Source organism: Sinohyriopsis cumingii, chromosome 13 (assembly GCF_028554795.1).
Source record: "Sinohyriopsis cumingii isolate HCF-2022 chromosome 13, ASM2855479v2, whole genome shotgun sequence".
In the NCBI taxonomy this organism is placed as follows: Eukaryota; Metazoa; Mollusca; class Bivalvia; order Unionida; family Unionidae; genus Sinohyriopsis; species Sinohyriopsis cumingii.
Window position 1 is genome coordinate 62649549 of NC_142973.1, and position 22209 is coordinate 62671757.

General features: G+C 35.0%; 1 protein-coding gene across 1 annotated transcript in view; it reads right to left on the reverse strand.

Moving 5' to 3' along the window:
• Positions 1-22209, reverse strand: part of LOC149785702 (NADH dehydrogenase [ubiquinone] 1 alpha subcomplex subunit 9, mitochondrial-like) — a 39932-nt gene continuing 17723 nt past the window's right edge. The window contains exons 4-11 of the mRNA XM_089979568.1: positions 20796-20887; positions 18813-18972; positions 17220-17328; positions 15547-15617; positions 11138-11214; positions 3253-3348; positions 1536-1602; positions 1-505 (exon numbers count right to left, since the gene is read on the reverse strand). Coding sequence (XP_089835694.1) covers positions 329-505; positions 1536-1602; positions 3253-3348; positions 11138-11214; positions 15547-15617; positions 17220-17328; positions 18813-18972; positions 20796-20887 — 849 coding nt within the window. The 3' untranslated portion in view covers positions 1-328. The remainder of the gene's footprint in view (positions 506-1535; positions 1603-3252; positions 3349-11137; positions 11215-15546; positions 15618-17219; positions 17329-18812; positions 18973-20795; positions 20888-22209) is intronic.

Sequence of the window (22209 nt, forward strand, 5' to 3'; positions counted from 1 at the left end):
TTTAAAGTTAACTCTTTATTCAGAACACACTGTTATCCAATTTTTGTCCACTTTTTTGTTTTGCTTAAATATATCTTTCCCATGGACTGCAAAGGCCTTGGAATTTTTCTATACTCATCACCCAAGATTACCTTCATATAAGTAAAAGAAAGGAAAACAAAAAGCATATCTCACTGCAGTAAATTTCAAAGTTGTATCCAACCACATGTCTGTTACACTTCAGATGGTGCTTACTATTGGCACATAATTAGGGTAAAACTGGACACAACTGACTCTTGAATTATCTTAGTTCAATTTGGTAAAGTTTACTACAAATCTAGAGTTTTTATCAAGCATCTGCCATAGCTGGTTTGGGCACAGGAGCGAATTCACCCAGGCTTTCTTCATAATGGGCAGTTGTGAGGTATGATTTACAAAAGTATGCAATTCTATCCAAGGTGTTCACTTGCTGCACTCCTAGGTCCTCCAGAATTAAGTCCCCTTCCACGGTGTCGGTGAGGAACTCCTAAAAAAGAATACAAAAGTTCCATGAAACACTGCCTCTTGCATGCAAAGAATATTATGAACATGTTACCATATATATGTGCAAGGGTTGACAAATTTTCACAAAGCATATCTGATCTGTGTGCAACCATATAGAAAATCTTTTGCCCAGCAAAAGTACCTGGTTGTCCAACTAGAATCTTTTAGGAAATTCAAAGGTAATTACTTGATCATTCAAAATTTAGCATTGGAGTTCTTGCAAATTTACAGGAGTTGTTTCAAATGCATTTAAAAACCTTTCAACTACCATTATTGTGACCTTTTAGAAAGTTTACAATTAAAAAGAAATTGATTAAGCATTTTTACAATAATGTTATCTGGTTACGCAGTTAAAATTAATTACAATGTAGTTTGTATTATTCTTGTTTCACATGATATGACCAAAATAACTCAGAAAATGTTCAACTTGAACTTTAGTATTGCTTAAATCCAATGTTAAATGCAAATATGAATACTGGGAAATAGAGGGTATTAATTCAAATAAGAGAACACACACATTATATATATATATATATATATATATATATATATATATATATATATATATATATATATATATATATATATATATATATATATATATATATATATATATATGTATATATATATCTGTGTAGTTTCTTGCTTGCTTCCACTTCTCCCTGTTCGGTTCAAAAAGAGAAGTCACTTCTCCCTAAAATTCAAGTCTAGTTTGAGTGATGTTCATGTGGTAGATCAACTTCCATACTAAAAGAAGATTAGGTTAGACTTGAAAGATCAATGACTCTTGTCCATTAGTATGGCATACTATAAGGTAGTTTTAAATTTCATTGTTGCTAAGTGTGTATCAACATTAAGCAAATACAGCCATCCCTAATTCAAAACAAATATGGTAAGACTTGTACAAGGAGAGTACCCTGTCATTACATGGCAATTTTCTAGAGCATAATTCAACTTAAAGTCAGTTGGATGTTGTGAAAAACAGGCCAAGAATAAAATGCCAAGTATCTCACCTTCTCCAGCTTTGCTATGCAGCATTTAGGATCATATGGAATGAATTCCATCAAGTATGACCTTAGACTGCAAAGAAAGAGAAAGAAGAATCTCACATATACAAATGAAAAAAGGTTCACTGAAAATTTACTACAAATATATAGACTACAATTGCAAAATTAAATTACATTGATAGACAGAGACAGATCAATCAATCCATTGAAAATTCTGGGCTCACATGTTCAGTTGTCAAGTTAAATTTTGTATGATTTGGACACAAATAATTACACACTGTCAACAAATCCCATGACATTCTCTTATTAGATTTAGGATTATGACAAGAATTTAGCATTAGCAGGATGCTGTACTCATACAAACAGTAACTTCTCCCTTCTATGCTCTAGTTTACAATTGTCAGTTTATGCTTTGTTGCATTAACATTGATGAAAGTCAACAGTAATTACATAATGGCATCACGGCATGTACAATGAAGATTTTAACTTGTGCTGAATAAGTACATCCTTTGATTCTGAATTACTGGCACCACTGCATTAAATTTCAATATTATTTCCAAAATATGATAAATAAATTTCAGAAATAATGCTTTAAAATAATTGTAATACCATAAAAACTTAGTGGTAGTTTACTTTCATGAAAGCAACTTAAAAAAGCTTCTGGTCACTCAGCTACAGTAATCATGCTAAAATTATAGAATAAAAGGCAATTACACTTCCAAGTACTACACCAGTAATGGCTACAAATTCAGTACATGATAAAGAATGATTAATTTATTGCTGCTATTGTGCATGACTTCTTGTCCTTCTCAATCCACTTTTGATTTTAAAACAGTTGATCTTTGTGGATTAATGTTGGGGAAAATCCCTGCAAAACTATTTATTATGGCTGGAGACTTTTGTAACCTACTCATGGATAACTTAGCAGCTACTGTTACAATTACCTCTACTGCAAATAGTTGTCTGCCATCTTTTGAATCAAACTGCTATGGGTTTATTACATCTTCACTAGCCAAGGTTCCGATAACCCTATCTACACCTTGGCATATTGAGCAGATATTTCTGAGCTTCGAGTCTGTGAATTTCATTGGTTGCAGTAGCAATCCACCGCATCCAATCAAAATTAAGTTGTTCAAATTTGAACACTGTTCCTATGTGATCGAGACAAGGAGAGCAAACAACTTGAATTGACTGATAAAAAAAGCACTTTTCCAGTGCCGGTCCGTGTTTGCACAAATACTTTCACTCAAATACACCTGTAATGGCATTACTCTGGTACATAGTCATACTTTTGATGTTAAACATAGGTCAATTGCCACCACCATTTTCGGCGGATGTACAATGCACTATGGTACTGGTTAGTTGATATTACATGCTAAGGGAGGCAACACACGAAATCCAATAGATGTCGCTAGGACAAAGCACTGATATAGCTATTCAATCCGCCAAGGTGTAGATAGGGTTATCAGAACCTTGGCTAGCGAAGATAAGGTTCATTATTAATTGGGAAAAGTATAACTTATCCTCCATAAGTTATTAGTTACATACTTACAGAAATTACTTATGGAATACTTGTAATCATCTGAATTCTCATGGATTTTGTTCACATATTTGACACAAGAAGATGATTATAAGGATCAAGGACAGTGCTTTTATAGGATGTAATTTTTAAACATTTTATTGCAATGATTCCCATGACAGAAATGATGAATGGCACACATACATAATTGCTGGTGATAGGCCAACTCTCCTATACTGCTGTCGTCTTGTAAGTGCATACATGTAGTCCATAAGATCTGACATGTAATAACGACTGGGACTGAAAATAAAATTAAAGCATACTGTTAGTATACTTCTTCTTACAAAATTAAATAAAAAAAACTGTTCAGTGTAGTTAGCAGTTGTCCAGCTGTTTCTGAAACAATAGTTGGTGTGAAGAATTTAGTCCTCTGGCAAGTTTTTATTAAATGCAGAGTGTGGATGTGCTAATTTACAATGCAGAACAGTGCAACAACTTAGAAGAGTGTAATTTGTGTACAATAAAATATATCCAATTCAAATTTCTCTCTTTACATCAACAATCTGAACATGTATTTTTGGGGGTGGGGTAAAACAAATTGTAATAGTTACTTACCCATTACTATTGCATAACTTACTCTTTTATGGATAGAAAATACCCTCAACTCTTATGATGATAATTTGAACTCCCAAAGGGTGACTTTCTGGAAAGATGCAACATCAAACCTGTGACCCTGGCTAATGCACACTAGCTCTCATTCTTTTTGAGGACATATCCTTAAAGCTAGTGGGATATCAGTGAGGAGCAGTAGAAGATATTCTGATTATGGTGACAGATAAATATGAACCCCCTCCCCCCCAAAATACATTTGTACATCAGTAACACATACCTGTTGCTATTGCATAGCTGAATTTGCCAGTTTGGGAGGAGGTTGTGCTCTCACAAACTAGTGAAGGAAAAAGGATGGAATACTCACCCATAAGGTAGAAGTGTAGCTTACTGTCAGATGGTATCCCTTTAGCCACTTTCTGTGATACTTCTATTGGCATCAAAGAAAATATGCCTTCCCTTTGGCATGGCTTAGCAAATTTTATAAACATCCACTTGCCAAGGGCAGGGTGACTAGAAAATTGAACTTGCTCTTGAGAAGTCTAAGCTTGCCAAAACAAAAATATACCAACATGAGTACAAAATATAAAATAAAATATGGGATATTTCAAGGAAATCAAAAGATATTTTTTCTGCTTTTTTCTCTTTATTTTTGTTGGCGCCTAATACCATATACCAATAATTAAAGCTGTCAAAAACATATATATGTAAATAATACATATGGATAGATATGTCAATGAAAAAGGGTTAGAATGCAAATATAGTAAGATGTGTAAAACACACATAAATAGATAGGTATAAATGGGATTGGAAATGGCTAGATTTTATAGTATGAGAGAGATATATGTGTTTATGCAAAAGTCCTTAAAGGAAAAGATTAAACAAGCTATAACAATATTCTAGCCAGGGATACTCATTAATCCATGATGACTGGAACTTTCTTACACATTTCGTAGCATCATACTCATTGTTCTTCTTCAAAGCAGGTCTATTAGAGCTAGAAACTTCATAAAGTTTCATTTTTTTGCCAAGATAATATAGCTGACTTATCAACTGCCCTAATAACAAACTAAAAGCTAGACTGTAATAATTGATTTATACTCATAACTTAAGGATTGCTGAATATTATTTTATCCATCCATTTAAGACTTACAATACAGTCACATTGAAATCAGTGACATGCATCGAAATATTTGAGAAGCCAACTTTCAAGATTTAAAACTTATTTTATCCATTTAACTGTTTGCCAAGCAATAAGTATGTATTGGTCTTCTGTAATTATCATGTAAGCAACAAATAAACACAGCTTGTTGGTTCTAAATTTTTGGTTCACTGATCATGTTCTGAACAAAATCCTCCAGCAGATTAATCCTTGGAGAAGAGTGCTTTTTACTTCCAAATACACCAGTCTATGAAATCTCAAAAGTTACATTATTAACAGTTAACACCTACCCAAGTTAAAATTGGTGACATACATCAAAACAATCTATGACAAGCCAATTGTTTCCCATCTTCTTAAGTCTAGGTTAGGTCTTGAAAATCGGCAAATCCCAGATTTGTACAAAGATTATGATTAATATTTAACTGATAAGATGTAAATAGTAGTCAAAATTTGCTTTAAATAGTAAATATTCACTGCATGAGAAAATGTGAGACTACCTTGACATTGACAACTAGATGGAAATTCCATGTGGCTAGTTATGTAATAGAAGAATGTTGTACAAATAAACACTAAATAAGGATACTGGTACATTTAATGTGGTGAGATTGCAGTGTATAAAACAAGCAGAATATAAAGCGTACATTTAAAGTTCAGAAGAGTGATCAGAGACTGATACATTGATGGTAAACATTAAAAGTTTGAAAAGTACAACTAGAACTTAATTAGCTCCAGTATAGTTTCACAAGTGGCAGTTCCAAACCCTATGGAGTTCAACGGCTTCTTCTTGCTATTTCTCAAAATGATGTACACCATGGCCTTTTTTCATAAGGCAATAGTAATCATCTCTCTTGCCATGAGACATACTCAAATCAACATGTCTAATAAATGTAAATGCTGCCTTTCCAGCTTTTTACCATATAATTCTGAATATTCCATTTCATTCTCCTGTGCTGTTTAACCTTTTTAAGAGGCTTATTGTCCCTTTTGTTTTGAACATGTATCGTTTGTTAGATGTGTTTTTACAAAATCTTATAAGCAACAGTTTCATCATGCAGATGTTTCAAATGAAAATAAATATGTGCAGTTTAAAGCATCTGAGATACCTCTGTAAAGTTAGACTGGCTCCCCAGCCAAATCTGTTGATCCTAATATGAAAACAGGATCCAAATCAAACAAAGACAAGCCAGTATCCGATTTTACACTAATAATCATATTTCTGTAATTTTTGCTATTATTTTGTAAGTCAATATTTTAAGGGTAATTACCATAAAATCATAAGGGTTGGCAAGTCTGAAGTGGATTGGCAAATTCCTGCCTATGGTAAGTCAATGAGTAAATGTCGATAAAGAAGGTTGTGTAAGATTGTAAAAATGTGGCTATCATCATATCCTTCAGAAACAAAAGGGTTAGTAAGAACTATGAGGTAGCGATGGCTTGAACCTGATGGGCTTTAATCTCCATGAATAAAAGGTACCTCTTAGTAAGGAACTGATAAGCTCTCATGAATGTTATAGTAATCCACCTTGAAATGGTGGAAGCTGAAATGTCATATTGAACAATTCAGGGTGTGGAAAAGATGCTTCCAACTATCTGTTCTCCCTTAAGAAGCTGCCTAATAAAATTGTTTAGCCCCAAATGGACATAGAAGTCTATCTTGATCATCCAAAGCAAAGAAAAGACTGAGATAGGGGATTTCAACAGGGAGTGGAGTAACTGATGGACGGTAGTGTTTTGCTATAATTTTGGGGGGGCAAAGTAGAGAAACCAACTCGTAATTCCAATGAACTGCAGACAGCCTGGTTTTATTGAGTCTATGAAACTCACTCTTTTTCTCGTGGATGCTAAGGACAGCAAGAAAACAGTCCTGAGGTAAGGTTCTTGAAAAAAGTTTCACTCAAAAGTTTATAGAAGTTTTTAGTTAGAGATTATAAGACAAACGAGAGATTACATCCTGGCATTAGTGAGCAAGACACATCTTTGTAGCTTGAAATAACTAATCAGGTCTGCTATTAGTCCTACAATGTAAAATTTATCACATGCTATTTATATTTTGGTACTACATCTTTCTTCCTAAATAACTGCCTTGTGTAGCATGTTCTAATGTTTACTGACATCAGAACAAGAGACCAAATTTTCAAGAGTATCAAACACACTTGGCAGCACATATAGAAGCTTTTCCACAAATTAGAGTCATGATGATTTAGGCAGATTTTACTTACTCTGATGTCTTTACAAATAAATTTAAGTTCTCACACAAGCAAATGGATGTGTTTTCAAGTTCCATTGATCTAAATTTCAGTTGGTTGGAATGCATTGGAAACTGGGAATGTTGAAATTGTTATAGGATGATAAATATCTTGAAAGAAAAGAAGCTATCTAAACACTTTCTTCTATATTAGTATATTTTTATTCGTTTTGTTAAATAAATATTCTTCAACATAATCCAATTTCTGCATTTCCAGCTTCTATTGCACTCAAACCATTTGAATGGAACATGAAAATGTGTCCATTTGCTACTCTATGATTTTGATTTCATCAGGATAAAGAAAGCAAAGTAAGTATAAGCAAATAAATCCTGAAAATTTTACCTCTCATCCTCCTATCAGTTGACTTTGGAACATGCTACACAAGACCGTTATTCAGGCAGTAAGACATATCACCAAACCAAAAATATCATGTGATAATAATTATGCTGTAGGGTTAGTCTGCTATGTGAGAGTCCACACAAATGGCAGACATTTAGAAAATCTTAGTGTGTTGGACTAAAAGAGAAGTAAATCAGCAACTGCACTCAATGAGGAACAGCCTGGATTAAACATTTTCTACTGCACCATAGCTATTGAAACTAAAGACCTAGTCTTTAATTTTAAGGCCTCCAGGTTTGCTTGGGAAAACCCATTTGTGGTGCTCCAGCATTCAAATTAGGGGTTTAAGGTGCCAGGATGGGGTGTGAACCCTATAACTGTAGAAAACAAAGGTCTCAATGTAGAGTTGGCAAGGACGAACAGATCATTACTTATGCTGTTTAGCAAAGTCCTGGCCCTTACAAAAAACCTCACGGAATGCTCCTTAACCATAGCCAAGTCAGGGAGCAATAAGAGACCTGGGAGGAAGGTAGTCCCAGAGAATTTCTCCAAGCTGGAGAGAATTTCAGTGTCCCACAACCTGAATGCTTGAGACACAGATTGCAGTGAAAAAGATGGTAAACCTTTTTAACCGCCTTGTCACAGGACCAGATCTCTTTTCTCTGCCCCCTTGATCACTGGTTGTGAGGAGGCAGAAGATTGAAGGGAGGGGATACCCCTCAGAATGTTCTCCATCAAATTTGTGACACTCTGTAAGGAGTGGCAGGACATCCTCATCCTGCTCTCACTCCTGGGAGACAGGACTTTGTGACCCAATGTCTTTCTGCTTTGGGGGGAGACATGGGGTTAAAAAGGGACCTTAACCTGTAATTCTTCACTTAGAGTAAAGAGACTATCCCTAGTGGATTCAGAAAGTGGGTGAGAGCAACTCCCAACCCTCCTAAAGGAAGAAAGTCTTTTCCAATCCTATCCATGGGATACAAATGAAAAACAACTAGAAAATTAACAACAAGAGAAAGACTCTTTCTTCCTCCCTTTGGAAATTCATCTATTTAAAGTGAGGTCCCGATATTCTCTGACTGGGTTAAGAGGTTGTAGAAAAGACAACCATCTGTCCTTTAATAATTTGCATGAGCTAGGCAAGTGGGGTAGGTGTTCCACACTGTACCATACTCTGCTTAAGCATTGCTGCAAGAGAAAAACCCTGTAAAACAAGAACAATAAAAGCTTCTATGAAGTATCAGGCAAGAGTGTTTGCATTGGACTATGTCAAGTCAATCTGAAAAAGCAAGATCTTACCTGTCCAGGTGTTGTCTCTTTTAAATAAATTGCAACAATACAATATGATGTTAACATTACAATATCAGCATGGCTTATGCTGGGTACTGGATTATAAGGATTAAAAAAACCACAATACAGATACTTTATTGATATGATGTCAGCAAAACTTATTCTAGGTACTTGATATAAAAATTTGCAAAATACAGATCAGCTTCATAAGATGCTGATAATGAGGCAACAGTAATAAAGAATACTATCCTAAACTGACTTTTAAAAATGAAAGGTGTTCAATTACTAAACGTAAATAACTGTATGGACTGGTGTGCCCATTTCTTGCAGAGAATAAAAATAGCAAAAGTCTGATTACATGGAATATGAATTCTGATGCTTCAGTACTATAAATGAATCAAAATGTGAGTGCAAACCAAATCATGAAGGATAGGGATAACTACCTGAACAAGAAAAAGGAATACATTTTGTTTGTGTTATGTGTTTGTGCATCTGTGTGTAACCTAACTGCAGGGTCATAAAAAAAAACTTAACTAAAAAATGCCAATAATGAGAGAATTCAATCTCAACAGGAATAACACTTGATCTAGCAAGGTAAAAAAAATGCATATATTGAAAATGCTCAATTCATGACAAATAACTAGAGGTAAGAAAGGGCTAGTAAGCCAGGGTCACAAGTAAGGCATTAGATCTTTCCAGAATGTCAGCCAATGACAGGATGAATTCACACAATGCAAGTGAGGGTATTTTCCATCAAGAAAAGAGTAATCTATGCAATATCAACAGATAATGTGTTACTGATATTAAAGTGAAAAAAAGCACAATAAATGTTGTTAACAGTATAAAATTCAGGTAAAATTCATTACTGGCTATATCATGTTGTGGAATTAGGGGCAAAGTGCCTTTCTTGAGGCAGCCAACCCATGCAGGTCTGGATGAGTACTGCACATGCCACCGCTGGATTACTAATCTGACACTCTACCAATTTGGGCAGTGTTTTCCTTCAGCCTCATCCGTTTATCACAGACCCCCACTTTTTTAATTTGATCCCTAGTTCTGACATCAAGGTTCGTTTTTTACTCAGGCTGATCCCCATTTCTGACAAGAAGGAGATTTTTGACTCTCAATCTTGCACTCCTGTGGGAAACACTACTTAGCTACTTTGGATCACTCAATCCAAAGATGGAATGAATTATCAACTATGCAGTGTGACAAAACAACAACAAAAAAATCAGTTCACATGGCATTGTAAGAACACATCCTTTTAAAACTATCTCTCAAACTTTAAATAATATAAATTTTACCCATTTTATAGCAGTGTGATTTAAATTCTTTCCTAAGGTAAAGGAGTAATAATAAGAATATATCTTACTTATCGAAGATCTTAATTATATAAACTTATTTACAACTTTTAATTGAGACTGGAAGAAAACCTTTGTTTCTAAAGAGGTAAAACATCAGCCAATCAGAAGGAAAAATACCTGATTAATACGTGTAGATTTCGCAAATTACAGAATTATGATCATATTACCAAATCTAATCAAAAATACTTTCAAAAGTACAATCTAGGGTGATAAAAGCTCTACCATCAGTTACACCTTATTATTATGCCGAGGTCTCACTCATACAGCAAAAGAGTTTGAGAGATCTCTCTTATGACCGATCATATACAAGTGACTAAAAATCATACAGCATGTATCAATTTTACCATATAAAGATACTTGTGAGTTTAACCACCTGCTAAACATGACCAGCCAACATGAGTCTTTGGCAAAATATGTGTTTCAACAGTGTTATGAATGACCATACAGTAAAACCAACTCTAAACACTACAGACCAGTATTTAACTTTTGTAACCACAACTGCCGAGTAGAGTTTGCAGGCAGCATGCAGACTGTTCTGAACCAAGACGTAAAAAATTTTTTTAAAAAAAATGGAAAAAGTTCAGTCAGATAATTGGCTTTTTTTAGACAGATGCAACTTTCCATTTGGGAAAAATAGCAGTAACAAGACTTTCAAAATGGTTACACTGGTACCAACATTGGAGTTCACATCAGCACCATTTTAATTTAGAACCCACTCAACATCCTAAAAAGAAGCCTTGCATGTGAATCTCTGAAAGCGAGAACTTTATTATGAACTACTTTCATTCGCATGGAACAACATGGGGGCAGAAAGAGACAAAGTCACAATCAGAGCATTCTTTGCCTTTCATGTTGTGATATGAATACTGAAATAATGTAGAATTTATCCAAGAGCAAAGACTACTAGTAGATTATGGTTTAAACATTATTGATAAAATTTAGATACGAGCTTATTTGTCAGCAAAACTAAAAGCAAAAAAAAAAAATGTAAATGCATGACTCTAGAGAAGTTTTTCTGTATTAACTCGGTGGTATGATGTGACAGGTAAAGTCACCAAATATGAATTTTAAAGACCTACCCAACTGCATCAACAACTTTCCCAACTGCTTTTGGATTCCGTAATGCTTGTATTACACCTTCTGCTACATCACCAACCTGTAAATGTAAAGGCTTTTGTAAGTAATAACATATGTCACATGTCTGCAATCCTTGATTAATAGGATATTTATTATACCTATCAAAACTTGTAACTTTCTGTTCTTCATAAAAAATGCCTGCTGTTATATATTTATACAATAATACCAGACTGTCCTGCTCATAAATAAAATTACAGATCTATGAAAAATCATTTACTAACCAGACAGACTGAGTTATGTCCATTTACATATCTTCACTGGCCTTTCAATTATGAAAGGTGAAAAGGCCAGAATAGCTAAATATAGCAAATAACTTATTATTGGTTCTCCTCTAGTTATTATGTACTTCTGATAGAGGGACCAGCACATGGTGAAGTTGTTTGCATTGGCAACATGCACTATGGAGAGAATGTTGGCATACCTCTAAAAATGTCCACATTAAGAACAAGAATTCTAGGAGGGGGGATGCTAAGCATTGGACATATACCTCGAGTATCCTGTCAGGGAATAACGGCTGGATTTCTCAAGAGAAAGATAACCCATTCTCCTCATCTGACAAGCAATGCAGCCATGGGTCAAGTGATCTGTGAACCAAATACCTGTTATGTTTCTGAAATCTTACGAACAAATTTTCCTGGCAAACCCAATATGCTGTGATGACTTTTAACTGGGCCTGGTGGTCATCTGGGCTGCCACCACTAGACCCACCAGATTCCATGTTTGTCTCTGTACAGTTACATCTCAGTGATAAAAACAGGTTAAGGTTGACACTACATGCCAGCAAGCAGTTTCTATTATGTCTCAGATTGAAATATGGCATTTAATGCGAAGCTTGCAGAGACTGCTCTGATTTCAAGAGCTGAAATCTTCATGAGACAACCCTGATCTTTTGAGACCTAAGAGAACACAGAGCGTATAAACCACTCCAGCCATGAAGACAGGACTTTCACCAGGAAAAAGTCTCTTGTGTGTGCCATAACCTGCCTCTGTGCACTTCAAATACTGCTTGAAGGCATGAACTAGGTCTTTATTGAGTGCTGCTCTTGACGTATCTATGGACAAGAGAGAGCACATCACATATCTCTGGTTGCCTTTGATGGTAACCTATTATTTGGGGCTAGTGGGCCTGGTTGTATCAAGTGGACCACCAAACCATTTGATCTGAACTGAAGATAGTTCAAGAGGGCATGTAAGTGGCTCACCCTGCACGCAAAAGCTAATGCTTTCAGGAAACATGTTTTGTAGGACTGTAGCTTCAGCTAACCATGGGCTAATGGCTCGAATTTATCTGAATTGAGCCACGTCAAAACCCAGGATAGAATCCATTTTGGAAACAGGGTGAGGGATTTCAAAATTGATTAAAAGGTCTGACAAATCTTTATTTGGACTGATACTGCATCTGCCACAGTGCCATAATGTGTCTGATATTATGGTGCAGGATCCTCTGATGGTAAATCAGACCAACTGTTTCTCATTGTATGAATGATCTGACCCTTGAGGATAATGTGTTGGTCAGGAATATGCCTGAGTTGTATCTTGATATGGAGTTGGTCGGACCATCATAGAAACAGACAAATTGGAACACACAGGTCATGTGATCTGGTGCATGACCTGTTTGAGGAGGTAGGTCACCACTACAGAGTTGTCCAACATAATTAGGACTGTTTTTTCTGTGAGGTGATTCCTTCAAAACTTAGGTGTTGATGACAGCCTTGATTGCAAATAGGTTTATGTGGAGAGGCTGATCCCCTAATTTCCATGTGTTAGTGACCCTAGTATGGAAAAATATGGGCACCCCAACCATACAAACTGGCATTGGTACTAATGTCATTTCCACATGGGGCTGCTCCAGAGGGATCCATGGCATAAGCCAACTAAAGTACCACAGATGTAGGAATTATCATACCTCATGTGTGATCACGACTTTTTTGATTAAAGGGAACTTGAAAAGGTGCAGCATTTGGGCCAGAAGGGTCATATGTATAGGTCGCATAAAAATACGGATGAGTGGGATCAAGTCTGATGCTGCACTCAAAATCTGAGTTACAAGACTCTGTCACTTAAGTTCAAGTCCTGTTCAAAATGGACTCTATGCATTCAACAATCTGTACTATGCAAACCTGAGGTAGCCACACAAGACTGAGGTTAGTGAGAAACTCCATATCAAAATGCTGGGATGGATGAAGATGGGACTTCTTCCAGTTCACAATAAAACCTAGATGATTCAAAAGGGTTAGGATAACATTTCTGTCCTTGAGGAAAATAAAACTTACCATATGTTTCTAGTGGATGTCATCCAAGTATGTTGCTGTCACTGTCAATGAAGTTGACTGACAGGGTGACAATGCAATCCATGATTTTGGTAAAAGTACACAGGCTGATGTTTAGGCCAAAAGGCAGGTCTTGAAACTGATAAACAGTGTCATGGTGAGCAAAACAGAAATATCTACGAGGTCACTGTATCGGGACATGAAAATCAAGATTAATGGCATACTCATCCTTTCTGATAGAGAGATTATTGATCCTGCTGTCTTCATCTTGAAATCCGGTGGCATGATGTACTGGACGATTGGCCCCAACATGCCGTTTACCTTCTTGATAAGAAAAGCCTGGAATTAAGCCATAGAGATTGTGGTTTCTGCACAATCTTCACCATTCATATGTCAATGAGTGACCATATCTCCTGCTGTAGAAAATCATCCTTCTACCACTCTGATAGTAAGTCCGTGAAAAGGGGAGAGAAGGAAAGAGGAGGTGGGATAGAAAAATCTGAAGCGCCCCCCCCCCCCCCCCATGATCACCTGGATCACCCACTCTTTTTGAGGAAATAGGGCAATCTAATTTTGAATGAAGCTCCCACCGGCAGGGTGTCTGCAGGCAGTGCAGCTAGCAGGTCTATGTCTAGCATTAGGAGGCTTGGAGGTGAAGAAACTTGATTTCTTGCTGTCCCAGTAAGGTTGTCTCCTAAACTGGTCAGGTTATTGCCTCCAGACATTAGGCTGGGAACTAAACTGAATGTGTGACTTAAAAGACTCCTTGTCCTTCTGCTGCAGATGGGGCTAATTGGTCCTAAAAGCCTGAGCAGTTTGGGAAGCTAGTGAAGGAGCAGTTCCTGAGCTGCCTGCCTCCAACTATCCTCCATTTCACTCCATAAGAGTAAATTCAAGCCAAATGGGGTCATCTGTTATACCAGGGTATGATGTGGCCTAAGCTATGTGGTTTGCAAACATGTTTCACATCATATGAGGTCAAGATTCACAGAGGCTATCAGTGCAATGGCCATGGAATGGTAACTAGCCCAATTAATAACCTGAGCAATTTGGGCTATTGCTTCCCAGGCATTGTCATTGTCCAATTTTCCTTAAGTTGACAAATTGCCAATGAAGCCAAATATATCACTGAAGACACAGTGATGTTTCCAATCTGTTTCAAAGTGACATGGAATACATTCTTGTCCACTATACAAAACTGTGGCAAACAGATGTGAACCACTGCTAAACTTTTATCCTGAGCCGGGAGGTCATTATAGAATGTGTCAAAGAGGGTTTTATACAAGCATGAAATTGTTGCTGGTTTGGGGGTTTCTGAAAAGAAAGCCTTAGCATTCCCCAGGTCAAAAAAATTTCCATACTGAAGGTAATTAATACCTTAAATTTTATTCAACTGGACAAGCAGCCTAAAGGACAGAGTCTCTTCCTCGTCATAGCAATCTACTGATGCTTTAATTTTACAGTAGTGGGTCCAGGGCATTCTGAAACCAAAAATACCCTGTATATTTCTTCCACTGCAGCCATGAAATAAAAGCTCAGTCTGCTCCATGGTTGGATCTGAGTAAGGCTGTTTTGTAGGGGGATTGTCACACTCACTATATGTATATAATGTTCAGGTTCTGCTTAAATATATAGATAAAACATACACAGTAGTATAAATGACCCAATGCCATCATCTTTGTACAAGTCACAGTCCCTCCCATGCAGATAAGCTGTGAACTATGGATAAGCCAGATCTGTTGGAGAAATTGTCATGCCATAATAGCTAGTGGTTTGCCAGGAGTATGATCAGCACAGTTACTGGCTGTGCAGTAGTCATTCCATATGTCAACGAAGACATGCCTGGACAGAGGTATCCATATGAAATTGACAGAACAGAAGCAAAGCAAAGGAAAGTAATGGACAATAGTTATTACCCTTTGAGATAGACAGAAAAGGCAAATTTTCATCTTTTTAATAGTGCTAAATTTAGAAGGTGGCTGGCTGATATCCTAACATTAATGTGATCGGAGAAAATATCTGAAGGATAAAATGTCCTCTCTCTCAACCTGTCTCTTGTCTAAGACTTAAAATGAACTTACGTAGATTGGTTGCTTGATGGTTTCCTCTCCCTTTTTGTACAGAGGAAGTAAATTGATTCTAACTCTCCTGACTGTAAAAAAAGTAATTAAAAAGTTTGTCTTATATTAGTAAAACACGTATGCACCTATTGAAGCAAATAAAGTATGAGCACAAAAAGGAAAAGATTGAATTTGTAAAATATATCAATGCACTTTCCTGATTTAACCTCCACACAAAGTCTGAGTCTATTGGGTATGTCAATTTCGGTAATGACTGTAAATATTAGGTATCTACACTGTTATAGGGTGGGGATCTTTATAGTGTTGTGGTGTGGGTGGGGGTGATGGACCCTGAGACCAATGTCAGTTACATTCCATGTGAGGATATGAATAATTTACAAGTTATGAACCTAGGGTTAAAGTCCATAGGGGTTGAAAAGACCCTGGGACATCACCCATGTGTTACAATCCTCAGACATGTTGGCCATATAATCTAGCAGTTATTTGTACTGTATATAAAATCACCTCTACCTCTAGACCCATCCTTGGCACATGATCAAAAATGCTGGCACAATCTATATACATGGGGTTACCACTCACCCAAATGTCATGTGTCTAGCTTTAACAGTGCAATAGGAGTTTGAGGAAATTCACACCTATGATCATATCCAAGTACAGATGGTTGCATTCAATTAATATAAACTATGCTATTGGTGCCAGTTCCAAACCTTCTGGTCATGTTTGACATTAATTTACATGAACTCTGTGAGAACACTAACTCAAACACAGCCAATATAATCAAATGCACCCTGAAACAGTCCTGGTCACTAAGCTGCTGATCTATTCAAAAAGGTATGATAAATGTCTTGATGATTAAGACTCAGCCTGGTATAATAAGTTTTGTTTTGAGATGTCTACAAAATAACCCATCAAATTTCAAAAATGTTTTTAAAAAAATATCGTGTTTATTAAATTCTTACCTAGAGCTCTTTAATCCTATAAAAAAATTTTTTTAACCATACCCTTGACACAGATCTTCTATTTCTGTGACTATGATCCCAAGGTCCAATGAGTGAACAAGCATCACAGAATGAACTGTCTCGGCTAAAGATTCATGCCAATTATGATGTTATTCTATAATGGTAATTAAAAAATTTATGCAAATGAATACTTGAACCAAAAGTTTTTAAAAAATGTTGATGTTGCCCAGCCAAAAAGTAACTGCCTTGTCTCAATTGCCCACTAATGTGTGCTCAACAAAAACAACACAATACTTGCAAAAACCATTTAAAGGCACAAAAAATGAATAATATCATCCAAATATGTACATGACTGTATAGATTAAAAATTCTACATGGCTAAGCCAAGCAGTTTTTGCATATTTATCCAACAAGGTTGTGCACTAAAACCTATTAGTGCAAAATAAAGTGCAAATGACGGATGAAAAACGTGAAAATCATTTAAACAGCATTAAAAAGTAATTATCTCATCAACAAATGCACAAAATGTTCACTGAATTTCATTCCTCCATGTCAAGTGTTGTTTTTTTTTCTTCTGAATATATAATGATGCTAATAATCAAGCCTGCAACATACTGACATATGGAAGGATGCGGGTGAACCAAGTTGCCCTTGCTGCACCTGATTTTACTGAAAAGCTATACTAATTATATCAGCTAAAGAGGAAATACTTACAAGTACTCATAAAGTAGTTGACAAACCTGTCTTCAAACCCAAATATATCAGCTGGACGGAAGATGATGGCCTCTGGGAACTCTTCTCGCACTGCCAGCTCTCCTTCATACTGCAAATTATGTATAAATACAGTAATACCCCTTTATAACACTGTTCATGGTAGCTATTAAAGTATAGTGCATTATAAGTGAGGATGCCTCATAATGAGATGGGCTCAGTATCAAAACTACATTTATCCCTGAAATGGGATCCAAAACAATGCCAATGTTATTTGAGAGGCCACGTGTTATGACTCTAGATCTTAAACTACGTAACAGAAAGAAGCAAAATAATAAGTTTAATAAAATCAACAAAAACTAATTTAATTCTCTAAGTTACAGAGTGAAAATTTTAAGACATACTTACAGTATTATGAGTTAAACCCCAAATAATCCTAAATGTCCCATTACAAGTCCTAGAGTATAGAATGTACAGAATGAATTCCAATAGTCTTGAATGTCTTGATGTGCCACAATTGTAATGAGTTCTTTATAATCCCAAAGTAGTGTTTAAGTCAAAAAAGGTCAATGAGCACTTTGTAATTCAAATCAATAATTCAAATAAATAATTCTTCTTCATTTAAACACAACTATAAACTGTGATCATAATTTCCCAGACTGATATGAAACAGGAATAAATAATTGTTTATGAAGTCCCGTTTATAATCAAATACCCACTTGACTTACGACAATAGATTGTTCTGGAAAACCAAAATTGGCAATGAAAATTCCATTAACTCTAGAATCTTCATCTAGTTTACTACTTAAAATCACAATGAAAGTCAGGCAGACAAAACTTCAATCACAAACATGACAAAAGTCAGTTACATAATAAAAATTAACTATACATACCACTATGCATTAAAATAGTGCTTTATCTGGTGGCCAATCAAAGCAAGCCTGCAATTTAAACTTTCTGCAGAGTATTGACAAGGCCCTAAAACATATACTGCTGCACTTGCACCTTGTGTTAACACATGGGCTAATTGCTTGGATCTTATCAAGCAAATATACACAACTACAACTTATGAAATAAGCGTATGTCAAAAACCATGGAAATATTGGAAAATCTTGGATGGTAAAACCATATCCCAAGGACATGTAATTTTTTTCTAGCTAGATTCAACTGAAAATATATAATTTTCTCTTTTTCAACAAAACCCCCATTCCCATGAAAGTTTATTTGAACTTAAAGAAATCCTCACTATGGAAGCTTTTAATATTCTCAGAATTAAATATATTATAGAGTAGCACAAGGCACTTTCATGAAATCAACTTTAACTACAAATTTATCCTTCTGATGACAGCTGCTTTTAGGGATATATCTTTGCCGAAAAGTTCAAGGTATTAAACTAAAAAAAATTTATTACTGAAAACCACAAAGTGAGCCAATGAAACCCATCACATATAATCTTAGACGAAACATATTAATATTTAAAATTAAAATAAAATCAACCAAACTTAATAATCTCTCTCTATATATATATATATATAAGCATTTCTTTACTTCCCTCAATCATTAAATAATAATGAAGCAAAAAGAATGATCTCAAACCTTGGAAATAAGAAATCTTGAAGGTCGCAGGACAAGCTTTTTAGGGTTTGGACTAACATTTAGTGATGAAAAATGAAGGAACTTTTCCACACCACTTTCTTTAGCAATTCTTGCTATTCTTCGTGCTCCATCTACATGCACTTTTTTGAAATCAAAATTTCTGCAATGTTTAAAAAAAGAATATTATAAAAAAGACATTAAAACTGGCATTATGATTAAAGAACATTGAAACCTACGGAAAAATTTTATATAAAAAAAAACTGTTTTACCAGCTTCAACAAATTTAAATTATGAAGACAATGAAATGTTAAGAGTTTAAGTACAGTAACAAGAATGACACACTGGATGAATACAGACCTGCCAGTCCTAAAAGACCATGTTAAGTCCAAAGACATTTTCCTATAAGTACTGCTACTATCAACTTAGAAAAAATCAATTACAAAAGTTCAGAAGCTTTGTTTTATGCAACATATGTAGTTCACAAAATAAACTTTGACCAAAATGATTGTCTCACCCTCCATGGGGAATACTAATGTCAGAAAATTATCACCCTTCCTGCTTTATTCCAAGCAATGAAAAGTATTTGCACATTCATTTTCTCTACTTCTGTAACCACAGTTAGGACTCTTTTTTGAAAGGCTTAATATCCTCTTCACCTTCAGTGTGTTTTCATTTGTTGGATGACATTTCCATTTGGACAACAATGCTACAGCATGAAAGTAAGAACATGACAACCTTGGTGATTTGCATGAACAAAATAGGTACATTAGAGCATCTGAGGTACCTCTTATAAAGTTAGTTTCATTCTCTGACAAACTCTACCACATGTAATACTGTGGAATCACTCATTTTCATGGATTTCACTGTTGCCCTAAACAACAAGGTCACACTGAAAAATTAGCCACATGCAATACAGAAGATACCCACCTATTTCCTTACAGAAACATTCCTAGCAATAACAAAAGCTATCTGATAAATCAATTTCATTACTGTTATCTGGTAATCAAATATTGGCTTTTACATATTTATTTTATTTTAATAATTTAAAAAAACAAGAATTATAAAGCATTTTATATTTCAAAGCATATGTATACAGTATACAATTGGGGTAATTTCCATTCACTGCCTTAAACTGCCATATGAGTAAGGATAGAAAGAACAAAAAAAAAGCATATGATATTCAAACACTAGCATTAACAAAAAAGGAAAGCAAGAATAAATGATGTATATGATAATTATATTTCATATTTAATATTTATTCAAATCGATTCCTCTATTGTTGACAAATTTAAATCCACCTGAAAGTATGTTACATTATATGCAAGCGTGTTTAATCCAAATGACCAACAAGATTGTAAAACACTACAACTATTGCATGAAGCACAACTATTAATAAAACACTGGGCAGAGTACTCAAGCTCACACATAACTGATTTTCAGAAGAAAAAAACCAATGAATCAACATTGTTTCAATCTAGTTTCCTGGTACACACAAAATATCTGTCAGGTAAATAATCCTGAAATTGCTGAATTACTAATTATGATGTGAGCTGCACTGGCTCCCTTTCATGTTGAACACTCAGATGAAAACATGGTGTAATTTGTGCTCATACAACTGGTAGTATTGTTTTAACCATTCAAACAACTGCCATTTGTTATTGGCATAGTTTGGTTCTTTTGTATTCTTTATTTAAGGTATTTAAGAGATGAAATTAAAACACAGAAATATGCAAACTTTGACAGGTAAATCCACAAATTTAAGTACCTGCTAAAATGTCATTTTTACACAACCACTAAACTTTAGACTCATGAAAATAAATGAAAACACAATGTAAAACTTTCAAAAACCTTGCATCAAAAATCTTCTCACGAATCTTAACATTCTTAATACCAATAATGCCCTGACTGTTACTATATTTCAATGTAGGTAAAAGTAAACCTATAGAAAATTATGGGAAACTATCATTAGTAAGCTGCATGTACTTAGTCTCCCAGTCCCGACCAACAAGATTGATGACAACGTTTGAGTACTGCATGACTCTTCTGATGGATTCTTCATCCTCCAAGTGATAGGGCTGAAGAAGAATGTAGAAATTTTAACTCAGTACGAGCATCAAAAGCTCAATAACTTACTTTGCATAAAACTAGGAGTCACAGCAAACTTTTTTGTATTCATTTAATTAGATAGATTATTACATTTTCCAATACTGTAACAATGATGCCAGGGGTTAACATGAAAACGTGAGAAAGATTAGAAGGAATATCCTTTTGCAATTTAGCTCTGATTTACAACATGAAAGATGATAACTGGTGAAATGTTGGAAGATTTAACCTTTTACAAATTGTATGTTTTTATATAGGTAATGGTCCAACCAATCCAATATTGCAAAATAATTTATATAGGTAGTGGGCCGACCAGTCCAATATTGCAAAATAATTTATAGGCTGATGTGCATTTTCAATGCTCATTGTTCAAAATTTATCCCCAAGTTAGAATCCAGACCAAGGGGAAAAGTTTACACACGGCCCATAAAATAATATCTGAAAGTGAATTTATATATTTATAACAATTTGCACATGTTAAAGATCACAGATGTCTCTCATAGTTATGACTCAACAGTCTTAAAGAAAAAGAAAAAAGTGAGAACCAATAAGTTTTTTAAAATTCAACAAGCTTTTACCCTAAAATAAAAAAGTGAAAATGTCCAAAAAATAACACAGTATTGTGAATTAAATCCCAAATAATCCAAGAATTACTAACACAAGTCCCAAATAAACTTTAGCAGTTTTCCAAAATAAATCCAATGCTGGAAGTACTGATGTGCCTTTGATGGCCTGTGTCATAGTGATGTGCCCAGTCTTTTGCTGAATCACAATATTACAATATATCCTTATTTTTTATTTTACTATAAATCCAAGACTCTATTTCCAAGAATACAACATTCTGAGTAAATTCCAACCCAAATAAAATACTGGACACAACAAAAAATGCCACTGATTTTGCTAAGATCTTAGAGCATGAATGAATAATTTCTAGATAAACAAGATTATATAGTTTTCTACTTGACCTCAGGTCACAATTATCATCATTTTCTAAAACTCTCAAGACTACTTTAAAGAAGACAAGACTGAGATAATATCATGAACTGAAATCAAGACTACCTAAAAAAGACAAAACTGAGATAATATGAAACGAAATCAAGACAACCCTAAAGAAGATATATGATCTGAAATCAAGGCACTGCTAAGGAAGACAAAACTTGAGATAATATCAAGAACTGTAACCAAGACAACCATAAAGAAGACAAGACTAGGATGATATCATGAACTGATATCAAAACTTCCCTAAAGAAGAGAAGACTAAAATAATATCATGAACTGAAATCCTATCAGTACA